Raw genomic sequence first — 17575 nt, 5'->3', positions numbered from 1 at the left:
GTTTTACCCAACTATGTTACTGCTCAGATAGATCAGTGCAGATGAGGGAGGAAAGACAGATGAACCCTGGTGTATTTTGGTATAGCTAAGTGCAACCGAGATCTCTGCTCAGGTTAGGGTTCGGGTTAGGGTTAAGGTTAGGGTTAGGGTTCGGCACTGATCTAGGACCAGCTTACCCTCCCCGACTAAGCTCTAACTCCACTATTAGAAGGAAGGAAAACTGACCGTGAAACAGCATCTGGGTCAACCTCCTCCTTCTCTCTGATCTCAGTCCAGTCTCTGCCAGCTGGGCTGAACCGGGCACTCTGTAACAGCTATAAAACTAACTACATCTGCACTGGAGTGAGCAACCATAAAAAAGCACCACCTAGTCAAACTAAATATGGCTAAAACACTTAAGGGTTGTGTCTGCAATTGGTTGTGTCTAACATCTTTAAAAAGACAGCTCTGGCAAAAGGCTGTGGTGGACCAACACCTCTGCCAACTAAAGCTTCAGGCATTCTGTCTGTCTGTCTGTGTCTGTGTCTGTGTCTGTGTGTCTGTCTAAGTACAAACAGTCTTGGCTGGACCTGACGGTCTGTGCCTGAAAGCGAAATGAAAGAACTTTGCAAATAAACTTCTGGGAAAATAGGAACCGCGCCTTGCTCTGGAGAGGTCCAGACTGTTCTACTCCCACGGTTGAAACTTGGCCAGGAGGGGGTTCCTTCATTTGGGCTCTGTCTGGACTTGGTGACACAGAAGCACAGAAGAAGAGAAGAAGCTCTGAGCTGCTGGGAGAATAAGAGGAAAAGTGCTGAAGCTGTGGAGACCAGCCTGTATGCCGACCCCCGTCTAACCTTGCCCTTTCCATAACCAACCCAGACACAGAAATATCCAAGAGTCAACACAGCCACACGGCTCTGACGACAGTCTGAGAGAAACTTTCTCAAAGTCAGAAACCTCTCAATGCAAAACACCAACCGAGAGAGATCAAGCACTTAAAATAAAAACACCTCTCGTTTAGATAGTTCTAGAACATCTAGATGATTCCAGATCCCATGTGTGTGGGGGTTAAGGGAGGGGTGTGTGTGTGGGGGGGGGGACCAGGTTCACAGCCCCAGCGTGTCGTCCACAGGCACCGACTGTAACTGGGTCAGAATCTTGGGGTCCCCGTCTAAGTCCTCGTCCTCCTCGTCCCCCCCCAGGTGTAAACCCCTCTCCATGTCCTGCTCCGGGGAGGGGGGGCCCCCCAGGAGCAAAGACTCCCCCCCCGGGAGGCCCAGCATGGCCGGGTCCTCCTCGTGCAGACCCCCCCCCTTCCCCCCGCCCCGCACGTCGAACAGCGTCAGGCTGGTGGGGGTGGCCAGGGGCAGGGGGCTCCAGGCAGGCTGGGGGGGGGGCAGCTGGGTGGTGATGGTGGTGGAGGAGGGGGGGGTCACAACTCCGCTGCACATGGGGCTGAGAGACAGCATGCTCTCCGGGGTGAGGAGGGCGTTGGCGGGCGTGGGGGGGCCGCCGGAGGAGGCGTCGTCCAGGGGGTGGGGGGTCGAGGCCGTGGCGGCGGGGAGGAGCAGGTTGGCGGGGGCGGGGACCCCACCGGTCTCGGGCGGTGAGCAGTAGAGGGGGGAGGAGTTGAGGGGGGAGGAGTAGAGGGGGGAGGAGTTGATGAAGCAGAAGGGAGAGCTCTGGAAGGCGGAGGAGGGGGGGAGGGTAGAGGAGGGGGGGTAGAGGAAGGGGGGGAGGCCGGGGGGGCCCAGGCCGTTGGGGGGGGCAGAAGAAGCCTCGGTCACGGGTTTGAGGGGCAGGCTGGTGAACTGGATGCCGGCTGGGATGGTGAGGATCAGCTTACCGTGCTGGACACTCAGGATGGGACTGCCTCCCAAAACCAGGTTCCCTAGGATGGAGAGAAGAGGAGGAGGGGAGGAGAGGAGGGGAGGAGAGGAGGAGAGGAGAGGAGAGGAGAGGAGAGGAGAGGAGAAGAGGAGGGGAGGAGAGGAGGAGAGGAGAGGAGAGGAGGAGAGGAGAGGAGGAGAGGAGAGGAGGAGAGGAGAGGAGGAGGAGAGGAGAGGAGGAGAGGAGAGGAGAGGAGAGGAGAGGAGGAGAGGAGAGGAGAGGAGAGGAGAGGAGAGGAGAGGAGAGGAGAAGAGGAGAGGAGAGGAGAAGAGGAGAGGAGGAGAGGAGGGGAGGAGAGGAGAGGAGGAGAGGAGAGGAGGAGAGGAGAGGAGGAGAGGAGAGGAGGAGATGAGAGGAGAGGAGGAGAGAAGGAGAGGAGAGGAGGAGAGGAGAGGAGAGGAGAGGAGAGGAGAGGAGAGGAGGAGAGGAGAGGAGAGGAGGAAGCAGGGGAAAGGGGAGGAGGAGAGGAGAGGAGAGGAGGAGAGGAGAGGAGGAGAGGAGAGGAGAGGAGAGGAGGAGAGGAGGAGAGGAGAGGAGGAGAGGAGAGGAGGAGAGGAGAGGAGGAGAGGAGGAGAGGAGAGGAGGAGAGGAGAGGAGGAGAGGAGAGGAGGAGAGGAGGAGAGGAGAGGAGAGGAGGAGAGGAGAGGAGAGGAGAGGAGAGGAGGAAGCAGGGGAAAGGGGAGAATGTGCGTATTAAATGATAGCGTGTAAACATTACATAAACAACATATAAATAGTTCACTATGTTTCAGATGTCGAACAATACAGACAAACAATGATGAACAACACAGATATTTCATTTATACATATACGTACATAAACATTAGCTATGTTTTGGGTTAGGGTTTTCTTCTCTATAGAACAGACATAGATATATACTGTAGACATAGACAGCTTGCCCCGATTTCTGCTGTAATAATAATACCCCCACCCTGCCCCCCCCGGCGAAGACCTCGTGTCTTTACGTCACCCAGAGGCCGAGCTGTGGCGTTTTGAATATCGGCCCATTCATTGTCTATGGGACTTTTTGGCCGCTAAACGGGGCATTGTGGGTAAACCGTATGCCGTAACCTTCCGTCCGACAATAGCAACGCGAGTTGGAACGAGCCGCACGCTATGACACCTCTCATGTCTACCTAGTGATGCTATGACACCTCTCATGTCTACCTAGTGATGCTATGACACCTCTCATGTCTACTAGTGATGCTATGACACCTCTCATGTCTACTAGTGATGCTATGACACCTCTCATGTCTACTAGTGATGCTATGACACCTCTTATGTCTACTAGTGATGCTATGACACCTCTCATGTCTACTAGTGATGTTATGACACCTCTCATGTCTACCTAGTGATGCTATGACACCTCTCATGTCTACTAGTGATGCTATGACACCTCTCATGTCTACTAGTGACGCTATGACACCTCTTATGTCTACTAGTGATGTTATGACACCTCTCATGTCTACCTAGTGATGCTATGACACCTCTCATGTCTACTAGTGATGCTATGACACCTCTCATGTCTACTAGTGACGCTATGACACCTCTCATGTCTACTAGTGATGCTATGACACCTCTTATGTCTACTAGTGACGCTATGACACCTCTCATGTCTACTAGTGATGCTATGACACCTCTCATGTCTACTAGTGATGCTATGACACTTCTCATGTCTACTAGTGATGCTATGACACCTCTCATGTCTACTAGTGATGCTATGACACCTCTTATGTCTACTAGTGACGCTATGACACCTCTCATGTCTACTAGTGATGCTATGACACCTCTCATGTCTACTAGTGATGCTATGACACCTCTCATGTCTACTAGTGATGCTATGACACTTCTCATGTCTACTAGTGATGCTATGACACCTCTCATGTCTACTAGTGATGCTATGACACCTCTCATGTCTACTAGTGATGCTATGACACCTCTTATGTCTACTAGTGATGCTATGACACCTCTCATGTCTACTAGTGATGTTATGACACCTCTCATGTCTACTAGTGATGCTATGACACCTCTCATGTCTACTAGTGATGCTATGACACCTCTCATGTCTACCTAGTGATGCTATGACACCTCTCATGTCTACTAGTGATGCTATGACACCTCTCATGTCTACTAGTGGTGTTATGACACCTCTCATGTCTACTAGTGATGCTATGACACCTCTCATGTCTACCTAGTGATGCTATGACACCTCTCATGTCTACCTAGTGGCAAAACTGTGGGATGAGTAGCCAGGCCAAATTTAGCTATAATAAAGAGTTAGTTACCTGGGGAGGCGGAGGGGAGTTAGTTACCTGGGGAGGCAGAGTTAGTAGTTAGTTACCTGGGGAGGCGGAGGGGAGCTGAATGACCCCGGAGTTGAGGAACTGCAGCCCGGGGGACGCCAGGCTGGTGGGGGGGCCGACGCTCTTCAGATGTCCCAGCTGGTTGATCCTGAAGGGCCCCTGGGCCGCCCCTGTTGTCCCGGGGGGTGCCGAGGTGAGGATCTGGAAGCCCCCCCCAGCAGAGAGGGTGGGGGGGGCGGGGACCACCTGGGGGAAGGACAGGGGCACGGCCGAGGAGGAAGAGGAGGAGGAGGGGAGGGAGGAGACCGGCACCAGCTGGGGGAGGGAGGAGAGCGGAACCAGCTGAGTCTGGTGCACCGGGTTCGGACCCGTCTCTTTGGACCGCTGGGCCACCCCGGGGACCACCTGGCTGGTGGGGGAGGAGAGGGGGAGGACCTGGGGGGTGCAGAGCAGAGAGGACTGGATCTGGGCGAGGGTGGAGGGAGGGGGGGTGGCCAACACCTGACTCTCCCCCAGCTGGAAGGTGAGACCCTGGGGGAGCAGCGGACCGCCGTTGGTGAGCTGGGAGACGGAGAGGATGGTGGTGGCGCCTTCGCCCAGGGCGGTGGAGGTGTGCTGGGGGGGGGGCTGGGAGAGTCGTTGGTGGGGGGCGGCCATGTTCATGTTCAGAGTCTGGTGGTGGCTGTGGAACTGGGAGAGGGGGAGGGAGAGGGTGGGCACTTGGGTGAGAGGGGAGGAGGTGAGGGAGGGCACGGGGACCAACTGGGGGCATTGGGAGACCACCTGGGTCCCCCCCCCCACCGCCGCCCCCCCCCCCATGCTGCTGGACCAGCTGAGACACGGGGATGCCCTGGATGGAGGGCACCACCTGGGGGAGGGAGAACACCTGGGAGCAGGTGGAGGAGTAGGGGGAGGAGGAGGAGGAGGAGGACACTACCTGGGGCAGGGAGAACACCTGGGAGCAGGTGGAGGAGTAGGGGGAGGAGGAGGAGGAGGAGGACACTACCTGGGGCAGGGAGAACACCTGGGAGCAGGTGGAGGAGTAGGGGGAGGAGGACACTACCTGGCAGATGGAGGGCCCAGAGGAGGGGCTTAACTGGGAACCGGCGGCTGTGGCGAACACGACATACTCCCCCTGCTGGCCGGGGAGAGACACTACAGGAGCACCGGAGATGACCACGCCCCCCGGGGAGGACAGGGAGGAGGGGAAGGGGAGAGTCAAGGGGGAGGAGAGGGAGAAGGGAGAGGAGGAGGACAACGAGGAGGAGGAAGACGGGGACACAGTCTGGACGCAGTCCTCGGCCTTGATGACCAGCGTCTCCGGGAGGCCGAGCAGGTCCAGGGAGGTCCCCCTCTCCGCCTTCATCTCCTCCGCCGCCAGGGACAGAGAGATGGAAGCCCCAGGGTGGTTGTTGTTGTTGTTGTTGTTGTTGTTGTTGTTGTTGTGGTTGTGGTTGTGGTTGGGGTTGTTTAGCACCACTGTGGGGAGACTGCTGCTGCTGCTACTGGGCTGGGCCTCCATGGCGGTGACCCCCCCGTGACCCCCCAGCACGCTCATGTCCTGCACCAACACCCCCCCCACCGCCCCCCCGACGCTGGGCTTGGGGGCGGGGAACACCTGGTGCGCCCCGTTGAGGAGGAGGGCGGAGCTTGTTGCGTTGACGTTAACGGGGCTCAGGGTGACCGTGTGGCCGTCGCTCAGCGTCAGGCCGTTGATGATGACCCCCCCCCCCGCCCCCCCCCCGAGATCAGGGCCCCCCCGTTGAGCAGCAGCGGGTGGTGGGAGGCCGTGAGGAACCCCCCCCCGGCGCTGTTGAGGATGAGCTGGTGGCCCCCCCCGGCCGTGAGCAGGGAGGTGGAGCCCACCACCAGGTGGTCCGGGTCCGGCCGGTCTGAGATGTCATCCAGGGCGCCCGCCTCCTCGTCCTCCGTGCTGTGGTTCCCGTCCGACTCGCTGGGAGGAGAGGGGGAGAAGCATTCACATTTACATGTTTGGCGTTTAGCAGACGTCTTATTCCAAAGCGACTTACAATCGATACATTTGACTAAGCAAGTGAATCATCAATCCACCAGTCGTAGCAGGAAGAGCAATCCAGCTCAGGCCAGGGGACATTGATAGAAGGAAATACCTTCTTCTAAACCTAGCCTTTTTAAAATATATATTTAAGCAATATCACACGAGAGGGAGTGTGTTATACTGAATATCAGCACGGCTGTGATTCGGTCGTAGGTACGAGGCCGCAGGCCGAGTACCGAAGACAATCACAGCCGTGCTGATATTCAGTATAACACACAACCTCGAGTGTGATATTGCTTTTATACAACAGTTCTACAGCGCGATTTATTAATTAACAGTAATAAGTGACAACAGATTATTATTTGTTTGTTTATTTAATCATTTATTTTGGCTCCGTCAAGAAAAAATTGTTCCGCAACGGGACTGTTCAACTGGACTGTTGCCTAGTAACCTGAACACAAACTAGCTACTTTCTTTGTATCGTGGCTAGCTACTTTGTATCGTGTACATTTATTTGTACATTTCCATGTATTGTGCAACCAGTGAAATATGACTCGGTTGACAGTCGCTTTGGTGGCATGTGTGAATGTGATTCAGAGTCAGACGAGTTGACATCAGACAGCACGCTGCTCCATCGTTTTCTAGTGTGCACATTATAGTCAAATATCAACATGTCAACTCTCTAACAATGAATACGGTGAGGTATCCAGTAGGGCTGGGTTCAAAAAATCGATTTCCCGATTCTGAATCGATCTTCATTAAATGAGCGATTTATCGATTCATAAGTCCCGAGATCGATCTTTCATTTTTTTTTTTTTTTTATATATATAAACCCCTCAAAAAACGTTCGGAAACGCTTTTTTTGTTGATTATTACCGGTAGGCTATGTTTGTAGCCCCTTTATTTACATCGGCTGCAGTAAAGCACGTTAAAAAACACTTTTTGTAGTTGCAAAATGTTGGTCAATGATGTTCATATGTTCCAATAAAATGTGTTCCAATAAAAAGTACATTCATGTAACTGCTTTGGAGTCAATTCATTGATATGTTTAACAATGCTACATGTTATAGGGTTCCTTGAACCATTTATAGCATTAATTCTGAGAATCTCTTTCATATTCAAGCAAAAAATGTATATTTTAACTAGATCGAATCGGAATCGAATCGAATCGAATCGAATCGTGAATCGAATCGAATCGTGAGCTCACTGAGCTGGTGAATCGGAATCGAATCGTTTTGGGAAATCAGTGGCGATACCCAGCCCTAGTATCCAGTAGTACACAGTCTATTCTAGCACAAGCAATTGAATCAGCCTCTTGAACTCACACTTACAAATGTCCGGAGGTTAGAACAGCAGTACGATCATGGCGCAGGTCCGCTCTACAATGTAGTCTAATTAACGGTCATTTAGAACACCTGTGCGGCGGAGTGATACATATAGTTAAAAGTCCCAGTGCTGTTATACTGTATATCGTAACTCATGGAATGCCTCTTGTCCAATCAAATTACTTGGTCGGAACTAACTGTTGTATAAATATATTTAGACACTGGAGAATAGGGATGGACGGTTTCCAATTATTGAAACCGAAAAACCGTCAAAGACTAAAACCGGGGTTTTCCGGTTAACCGGAAAAAAAAGAAGAAGAAAAAAGGAAAAAAAAAACATTTAAAAAAGAGCGCCAATTTCAAATAATTGAGCCCTACTGCTACAATACACTCATGTCGAACACCATTAAAACACCGTAAGCACAGTCGCAACACATTTAGGCTACTTAGTTTCACAAATATAAGTGGAAAGGCAGACTTTTGTAAGCTACACCATACATGAAAACACATGAACACTTAACACACCAGCTCCGCTGATCCAGGGTGCACGCCTGCACGGAAGATCATCTCTTGGAACAGCGTCTTCATTGAATGAACTGCTTTCTCAATATCTTGGTTCTTAGACAAAGTTTCAGCTGCTGCTCAATGTATTTAAATATTTGAATACTGCTCAATAATCACTGAAATATTAGACTTAGAATTATGCAGTGAACATACTTAAAGCTTTTCATAAAAACCACATGCCGCGAGACTGACTCGTCCTGAACTGTCGTAAGTCAATCAACAAAGAATGCCCCATCAAAATAAAAGTGCCCATGGTAGAGCTGTCAAAATAGAGCTTTCAAAATAAATGTACTAATACAGATAGAGATAAATACAGAACTACCTTTGCGTCACTAAGTGACTGCGTATCTTCTGAGACATGCGTTCTGTCATCACTTTCAGTAGCGCCTTCACACACAGTGGCGCTGTGCACAAACACTCTTGATCCGTATAGCTCTTGTTTTATTATATTGTGGTTTAGTAAATACTGCACTTGGAGTTACATTCAATGCATGATTTGTGCTATAGAACATAAATAAAGTTTGATTGATTGATTGATATCAAATCAAATCACATTTTATTTCTATAGCGCATTTCTCACAAAAGTGACCCAATGCACTTTACAGAGAGCAGCGAAAATGATCTTATTAAATGTAAGCGAGTAATTGTAAAAAACCTTTCCTATCTACCAATAACTGAAGGCAACTATCTTTCCCATAGAGTGATTCGTTACCCTTAAATATAATCCCAATTAGATATTAATCCTCAGTTATTCTTCACAACTGACCAAACCTCTCACTCATTGCGCGGCAGATTCAGACTGTATCATTGTTATTTTCACACACGACAAACATGTGACATGTTCCAGTTTTATTCTTTGAACAAAAAAAACAAAAAAAACAACAACAACAAAAAACGGTTTCAGACGGTTTTGATAAAAAACCGTTTCTATTTTGAGAAACCCCGGTTTTCGGTATAACCGAAAAACCGTCCATCCCTACTGGAGAAACAGAGAAACAGTACAAGGGGGGCAAATAGAAGTTTTTAGGGGACACAGTAGAGGGGAAAAGAAAGAAAGAAAGAAGGAAGGAAGGAAGGAAGGAGAGAGAGGGGGGTAACAGAGATAACAGAGATAAGGGTATGGATGTCTAGGGAAAGAAGAGATCTGCTCGGGTTGCAAAATTCTCGTAAGTTCGTAAACCTTACGATAGTTTCCAACGTTTCCATGGAAACTGATCTGAAAGTTTTCCAAACTTAAGGGAATTTTGCATCCCTAAGACCTGCGTCTATTTATGTTTACAATCTTTACTCTTGTGACGCTGCAGCTGGGTTGTTGGAAGGAATACCGTACTATAAAGCTTTCAGGAAACTCTGAATGGTTCCAGACTAACTAAAGCCTGGTACACTAGCATTGGCGCGACTATATGACGTCATTAGTAGCCAACAAAGTACTGATCCACAGGCTATCCACATCATAGCGGGGGACTTTAATCATGTCGACCTGAAGGCAGTACTACCCAAGTTCTACCAGCATGTAAAATGTGCAACGAGAGGAGAAAAAACACTGGATAAGGTATACACCAACATCAAACGTGCTTACAAGGCTAGTCCGCTAGCTCATCTAGGCATGTCTGACCATGTGTCAATCCTCCTGATTCCTGCATACACTACAATGGGGAAAAGTGCTCCCACCACCACTAAGACTGTCAGAACCTGGCCAGAAGGGTCCGCTCCACTGCAGATCTGCCTAAATGACACCCTATGGCAGGAATATGAGCATGAGGACCTGGAACAGTACACGTCGTCGGTTCTGAACCACATAGTGAACTGCACCAACTCAGTCACCGTGGACAAACGGGTCCGGGTCTACCCCAACACGAAGCCATGGATGACTGGGAAGGTCCAAAAACTGTTAAATGAGAGGGACAACGCCTTCTTCGCAGGGAAGCGCACACCGCTGTACAGCTCCACCAGGGCCAACCTAAAGCGCGGCATCAAAGCGGCCAAGGCAGAGCACAGAGAGAAGATTGAGGAATGCCTCCTGAGCAACGACTCCAGGCGGATGTGGCAGGGGGTTCAGCAGATGACAAACTTCAGAGCCAACAGGCTCACAGCCGCAGAGGACGACCCCCTGCTGGCGGGAAAGCTGAACACCTTCTACGCCCGGTTCGACGAGGGGCGAACGGAGGTAACCACAACACAGACACCACTCTCTCCAGCTCTCAGCAGCCTCACCCTCACAGAGCACGAGGTGAGACGCGTACTGAAGGCGGTGGACCCCAGGAAAGCCTCGGGGCCGGATGGCGTCCTGGGACGGGTGCTGAGAGACTGCGCCGACCAGCTGGCCGGGGTTTTCACCAACATCTTTAACCAGTCCCTGTCCCAGGCCACCGTCCCACCCTGCCTGAAAACCTCAACTATCATCCCAGTCCCGAAGAAAAGCACGGTGAGCTGCCTAAACGACTACCGCCCAGTGGCACTCACACCAATCATCATGAAGTGCTTCGAGAAACTAGTCCGGGCCCACATACTCACACGCCTCCCGCCCAACCTGGATCCATACCAGTTCGCCTACAGAGCCCACAGGTCCACAGAGGACGCCATAGCGACGACTCTCCACGCCACTCTATCCCACCTGGAGAGGGGAAACAGCTACGCGAGACTGCTCTTCGTGGACTTCAGCTCCGCCTTTAACACCATCCTTCCAGACAGGCTAGTGACCAAACTACTAGACCTGGGTCTATCACACTCTATATGTGCGTGGATCAAGGACTTCCTGACCGACCGCCCCCAGAGGGTGCGGGTGGGCCCCCACACCTCCACAGCCCTCAGCCTCAGCACTGGGTCACCCCAGGGCTGCGTGCTAAGCCCCATCCTCTACAACCTCTACACCCACGACTTCACCCCCATCCACCCCAGCAACTACATCGTAAAGTTTGCAGACGACACCACCGTGGTGGGATGTATCTCGGGGGGGGACGAGGCGGCGTACAGGGATGAGGTAGAGCAATTGAGCAAGCTGTGCAAGGTTAACAACCTGCTGCTAAACAAGTCAAAGACCCAGGAATTCATCGTAGACTTCAGGAGGAAAAAGTCCGAGATCCTGCCCCTGCTCATCGACGGAGAGAGCGTGGAGATAGTCTCAAACCTCCGATTCCTGGGACACAACATGCGGGATGACCTGGCCTGGAAGGACAACACTAAAGGCACCATCAAGAGGGCACAACAGCGGCTATACACCCTGAGATGCCTCAAGAAACAACACAGCAAGAAGGAGATGCTGGTGGCCTTCTACCACGGCGCAGTGGAGAGCATCCTCACCTTCGGCATCTCCAACTGGTTCCACAGCTGCACGGCAGCGGAGAGAAGCGAGCTACAGAGAGTCGTGAGAACAGCACAGAAGATCACCGGCGCCCCCCTCCCCTCTCTGGAGGAGCTGTACAAAACACGCTGTCTCAGGAGGGCCTCCAAGATCTCCAAGGACCCGACCCACCCTGGGCACGAACACTTTGTCAAGCTGCCCTCGAACAGGAGGTACAGGACCCCGGCCGCTAAGACAAACAGACTGAAGGACAGCTTCTACCACAGGGCCGTCAAGGCCCTGAACACAGAAAAGGCCTAAGTTCTGGGCCCAGGACAGTCCGGACGGATTGTATGGCAGCTAGTGCTGAGGCACAAACATGTACATTTTCAAGCCTGCAAACTGTGACACTTTAAAATAATGTGAAAAAATACTTTCTAGTGAAATATGACAACCCTAGTTGACTATCTGTGCAGTATAGTACAGTGGATTGTGTACATAGCCTCTATTGATGTAAACCAGCTCCTTACCTTCTTGTGATTTTATGCATCTATGCTTTTTCTAAAATGTGTTTCTTTTTCCTTTCCTAAACACCAGGGGAGCCTCCCCTCCTAAATTTCGTTGTTTGGTACCTGTACTGTAGCAATGACAAATAAAGTCTATCTATCTATCTATCTATCACTCATAAAGATAATCTGGCCTAGTACACTCATAAAGATAATCTAGCCTAGTACACTCATAAAGATAATCTGGTACACTCATAAAGATAATCTGGTACACTCATAAAGATAATCTGGCCTAGTACACTCATAAAGATAATCTGGTACACTCATAAAGATAATCTGGTACACTCATAAAGATAATCTGGTACACTCATAAAGATAATCTGGTACACTCATAAAGATAATCTGGTACACTCATAAAGATAATCTGGCCGATTCTGGCCCGATTTCCCTCCTTCCGACCAAGCAAACGGATGGCTTTATTAAATTATCGGATGGCTCTAAAGATGATTCTACAAGATTATCCTGTGGTATGAGGTGTGTTAAGAGTCCATTTCTCCCGACAATCTGCTCGAAAAATGGTCGGGGCCAACGATCGTAAATATGAAACGTGTTCAATATTTACGATCAAAAATCCTTGTGTGTGGGCGACTCCCGAGTCCGATTGTGACGTGGAATGGAATGTAGCCAATCAAGAAGCGAGCTGACTGACTTCTTCTTTTTGTTCTTCTGCACTTTATTTGCCCTGTCGCACATGGCTGCCTCTACAGGTCAGTCAGGGTACTACTACCCTGATCACACCAGATTTCTGGTTAGGGGAACGAGACTCTAGACCAGGGGTCGGCAATAGGCGGCCCGTGGGCCATTGCTGGCCCGTCACCAAAAATAATTTTTTTACAATATCGGACCGACAGTCCCACACCGCGCCTATTATGTCCGAATAGAGAAACTACCACCACCTGAAGAATGCTTATTGTACTTTTATTCATGTTGAGAGTGAATGACACAGGGACAGACAATCAGGCAGCGGGGTGCACCGAAGCGCACTGACGCTGAACCCCTCATCGTGAATCATAAGCAGGTGGACAAGGCGTGGTGCTGAAATAGCCGACATGCGGTGTGATTTGAAAAAAATAACATCAGCTCATTAAATCATTCAAACGTAATGTTTACGTATGTGACTGCAACACACATATGAACAGTAACAAAGCAAATTCTGTTTAATTTTCTGAAAAACATTGACAACAAAATCGGCGCAAAAGTGGTGGTAGGCCTATGCTCCTGAAACGACAGAGCAAACGCGCTATTAGGGATAATAAGTACAATGAGTCATAAGCCATTCATTCAAAATATACAAAATACAATTAGGTTATTAAATACAATAACGACAGGCTTGGTACTCAATTAATGTGAAAAGTGGCATCTCCCATCGGTCACTATTTGCTTGATATCTGGTGATATTGACGTCACTTTAATCCGCAGGCAGTTTTTTTTTTTTATGCATCTATCGATTCCTCTCGTGCGTCTTTATCACATTCATTGAGGAAAAGGACGACTCGCATGTATAGAAAGGGAACATTGTGAGCAGGGAAGATGTGAGTCTCACACAACGGCTTTCTTTGCATTGATGAAACCAGGTAGGATGAACGTATAGTTCGCTGTCCATTCCTGTTTAAATGCCCTGTTTCCACCGTCAACTTTCCTCTTTAGACCTTTGGAGAGTGACATTATGTTTCTCTTGCTAGTTAGCAGGTTAAATGTTTAGCTAACTTCACCCGACACGCAAACAACCAATCCAATAATAAATAATGTGACCTTGTCTGGAGGAGGGGGGAATCATTCAGAATAAAAGTATGTTAAATAATTATTAGAATAAGTTAGGCTGCGATACATCGTCAGTCCACACATTTATTATTCAAAACTATGGAAAAGGGTGAAACTACGTTTCAACGTTGTTGAGAATCCAACACAAACTCACTAGTCAAGCCAAAATACTGCAACGAAATGGATTGGACTGCTACCTAGTTAATTATAACACTACTTTACATTGTTAGCAGGCTCACAAAACAAGCTGTGTTAGTTGACTAGCGATGTGTACATTTCTCGAAAGAAAAGTCAAAGCATTAGAACGTGTCACATTTTTAAACAATCAATTACTTAAATTATCCTTTGATTATGTTCGGGCCCGCCATCTAGTGGCTAACTTTTTTTGGGGCCCGAGGCCAAACCTAATTGCCGACCCCTGCTCTAGACTGTCGTAACTACAGATCTTTATGTGTGTGGTGTGCTGTATTGGGAATATCGGCGCACACCACACACAATACAATAAAAACTGTTCAATCCATGATTTTTTATCTTCATGTGTGGGGTCTCTCTCAGATAAAACAATCTGTTAAGATTTAGAAAATCTTTATGTGTGTACCAGGCTTAAGTTTTTGCAATTAAGTTGAACAGAGAGGACATTGGGCCACAACTACAACCCCGACAGATGACACAGAGGACAGCAGAACAACTGGAACAGAAACATGTCAGCTTGGCTTCACGGCACCAAACGCCTAATGAGCTGCAATGTGGTAGGCTACACAAGGCTACACAAGGCTACACAAGGCTACACCGTGCTTTCTCACCAGCTGCACCCCGCTTCTGGAACTCTCTCCCTCAACCACTCAGAGACTCACCCTCACTCTCCACTTTCAAATCACACCTAAAAACCTACCTGTTCTCCCACGCATACAACCTCCCCTAACCCTAACCATCTCCCCTAACCCTGCCACCTCCCTCCCCCCCTGGACATGCATACAACCTCCCCTACCCCTAACCATCTCCCCTAACCCTGCCACCCCCCTCCCCCCCTGGACATGCATACAACCTCCCCTACCCCTAACCATCTCCCCTAACCCTGCCACCCCCCCCCCCCCCCCCTGGACATGCATACAACCTTCCCTACCCCTAACCATCTCCCCTAACCCTGCCACCCCCCCTCCCCCCCCTGGACATGCATACAACCTCCCCTACCCCTAACCATCTCCCCTAACCCTGCCACCCCCCCCTCCCCCCCTGGACATGCATACAACCTCCCCTACCCCTAACCATCTCTCCTAACCCTGCCACCCCCCCTGGACATGCATACAACCTCCCCTACCCCTAACCATCTCCCCTAACCCTGCCACCCTGCTCCCCCCCTGGACATGCATACAACCTCCCCTACCCCTAACCATCTCCCCTAACCCTGCCACCCCCTCCCCCCCCTGGACATGCATACAACCTTCCCTACCCCCTAACCATCTCCCCTAACCCTGCCACCCCCCTCCCCCCCTGGACATGCATACAACCTCCCCTACCCCTAACCATCTCCCCTAACCCTGCCACCCCCCCCTCCCCCCCTGGACATGCATACAACCTCCCCTACCCCTAACCATCTCCCCTAACCCTGCCACCCCCCTCCCCCCCTGGACATGCATACAACCTCCCCTACCCCTAACCATCTCCCCTAACCCTGCCACCCCCCTGCCCCCCTGGACATGCATACAACCTTTCCCTACCCCTAACCATCTCCCCTAACCCTGCCACCCCCCTCCCCCCCCTGGACATGCATACAACCTTCCCTACCCCTAACCATCTCCCCTAACCCTGCCTGCGGCCTCGTACCTACGACCGAATCACAGCCGTGCTGATATTCAATATAACACACTCCCTCTCGTGTGATATTGCTTAATTAACTCTGTGTTCTATGTGCTCATGTTATCTGTTGTTAACTCTGTGTTCTATGTGTCATGTTATCTGTTGTTAACTCTGTGTTCTATGTGTCATGTTATCTGTTGTTAACTCTGTGTTCTATGTGCTCATGTTATCTGTTGTTAACTCTGTGTTCTATGTGTCTCATGTTATCTGTTGTTAACTCTGTGTTCTATGTGTCATGTTATCTGTTGTTAACTCTGTGTTCTATGTGTCTTGTGTTATCTGTTGTTAACTCTGTGTTCTATGTGTCATGTTATCTGTTGTTAACTCTGTGTTCTATGTGTCATGTTATCTGTTGTTAACTCTGTGTTCTATGTGTCTCATGTTATCTGTTGTTAACTCTGTGTTCTATGTGTCATGTTATCTGTTGCTTGTTGTTTCTGTGTTTTCTGTTTTTTCCATATTGTCAGCGTCTTTGGAAAAGCGGTATATATAAATACAATGAATTATTATTCTTAGTATTCTTATTGTTGTTGTTGTTATTATTATTATTGTTATTATAAACACGTCAGCAGCTTGAGTGTATTCACAGGAACAAACCCCCGAATGAGCTGAATGTGGAAGTCTCCACCACAGGACAACATAGACAGACCCATACTGCCATACACCATGAGACATACTGCCATACTGAGGGGAGAAAGACACACCTACGACAGGAATGATGGGAGGGCAGGCTGGGGAGGGAGAGGAGGGAGAGGAGGGAGGGAGAGGAGGGAGGGAGGGAGAGGAGGGCAGGCTGGGGAGGGAGAGGAGGGCAGGCTGGGGAGGGAGAGGAGGGCAGGCTGGGGAGGGAGAGGAGGGAGAGGAGGGAGGGAGAGGAGGGAGGGAGGGAGAGGAGGGCAGGCTGGGGAGGGAGAGGAGGGCAGGCTGGGGAGGGAGAGGAGAGGAGGGAGGGAGGGAGAGGAGGGAGGGAGGGAGAGGAGGGCAGGCTGGGGAGGGAGAGGAGGGCAGGCTGGGGAGGGAGAGGAGAGGAGGGAGGGAGGGAGAGGAGGGAGGGAGGGAGAGGAGGGCAGGCTGGGGAGGGAGAGGAGGGCAGGCTGGGGAGGGAGAGGAGGGCAGGCTGGGGAGGGAGAGGAGGGAGAGGAGGGAGGGAGAGGAGAGGAGAGGAGGGAGAGGAGAGGAGAGGAGGGAGAGGAGGGAGGGAGAGGAGAGGAGAGGAGGGAGAGGAGAGGAGAGGAGAGGAGGGAGGGAGAGGAGGGAGAGGAGGGAGGGAGAGGAGAGGAGAGGAGGGCAGGCTGGGGAGGGAGAGGAGGGAGAGGAGGGAGGGAGAGGAGAGGAGAGGAGGGCAGGCTGGGGAGGGAGAGGAGGGGAGAGGAGAGGAGAGGAGAGGAGGGAGGGAGAGGAGAGGAGAGGAGAGGAGGGAGGGAGAGGAGAGGAGGGAGGGAGAGGAGAGGAGAGGAGAGGAGAGGAGAGGAGAGGAGAGGAGAGGAGGGAGAGGAGAGGAGAGGAGAGGAGAGGAGAGGAGAGGAGAGGAGAGGAGAGGAGGGAGAGGAGAGGAGAGGAGAGGAGAGGAGAGGAGAGGAGAGGAGAGGAGAGGAGAGGAGAGGAGGGAGGGAGAGGAGAGGAGAGGAGAGGAGAGGAGAGGAGAGGAGGAGAGGAGGGAGGGAGAGGAGAGGAGGGAGGGAGAGGAGAGGAGGGAGAGGAGAGGAGAGGAGAGGAGAGGAGAGGAGAGGAGAGGAGAGGAGGGAGGGAGAAGAGAGGAGAGGAGAGGAGAGGAGAGGAGAGGAGAGGAGAGGAGGGAGAGGAGAGGAGAGGAGAGGAGAGGAGAGGAGGGAGGGAGAGGAGGGCAGGCTGGGGAGGGAGAGGAGGGCAGGCTGGGGAGGGAGAGGAGGGAGAGGAGGGAGGGAGAGGAGAGGAGAGGAGGGAGAGGAGAGGAGAGGAGGGAGAGGAGGGAGGGAGAGGAGAGGAGAGGAGGGAGAGGAGAGGAGAGGAGGGAGAGGAGAGGAGAGGAGAGGAGAGGAGAGGAGAGGAGA

At 51.1% G+C, this 17575-nt stretch overlaps 1 protein-coding gene across 1 annotated transcript in view; it reads right to left on the bottom strand.

Moving 5' to 3' along the window:
• Window positions 1-1088: 1088 nt before the first annotated feature.
• The window catches only part of six5 (SIX homeobox 5), a gene marked incomplete at both ends in the record, with an annotated part of 23423 nt that continues 6936 nt past the window's right edge, over window positions 1089-17575 (bottom strand). Inside the window, 7 exon segments of the mRNA XM_080551323.1 lie at window positions 1089-1664; window positions 1716-1873; window positions 4214-4965; window positions 4967-5061; window positions 5182-5541; window positions 5653-5916; window positions 5919-6129. Of these exon segments, the coding sequence (XP_080407449.1) occupies window positions 1089-1664; window positions 1716-1873; window positions 4214-4965; window positions 4967-5061; window positions 5182-5541; window positions 5653-5916; window positions 5919-6129 (2416 nt within the window).

This window comes from Nansenia antarctica (genome assembly GCF_963989245.1).
Source record: "Nansenia antarctica genome assembly, contig: SCAFFOLD_150, whole genome shotgun sequence".
NCBI classification, from domain to species: domain Eukaryota; kingdom Metazoa; phylum Chordata; class Actinopteri; order Argentiniformes; family Microstomatidae; genus Nansenia; species Nansenia antarctica.
The sequence above is the reverse complement of the archived record's forward strand: the minus strand, read 5'-3'. Positions and strand labels throughout refer to the sequence as shown.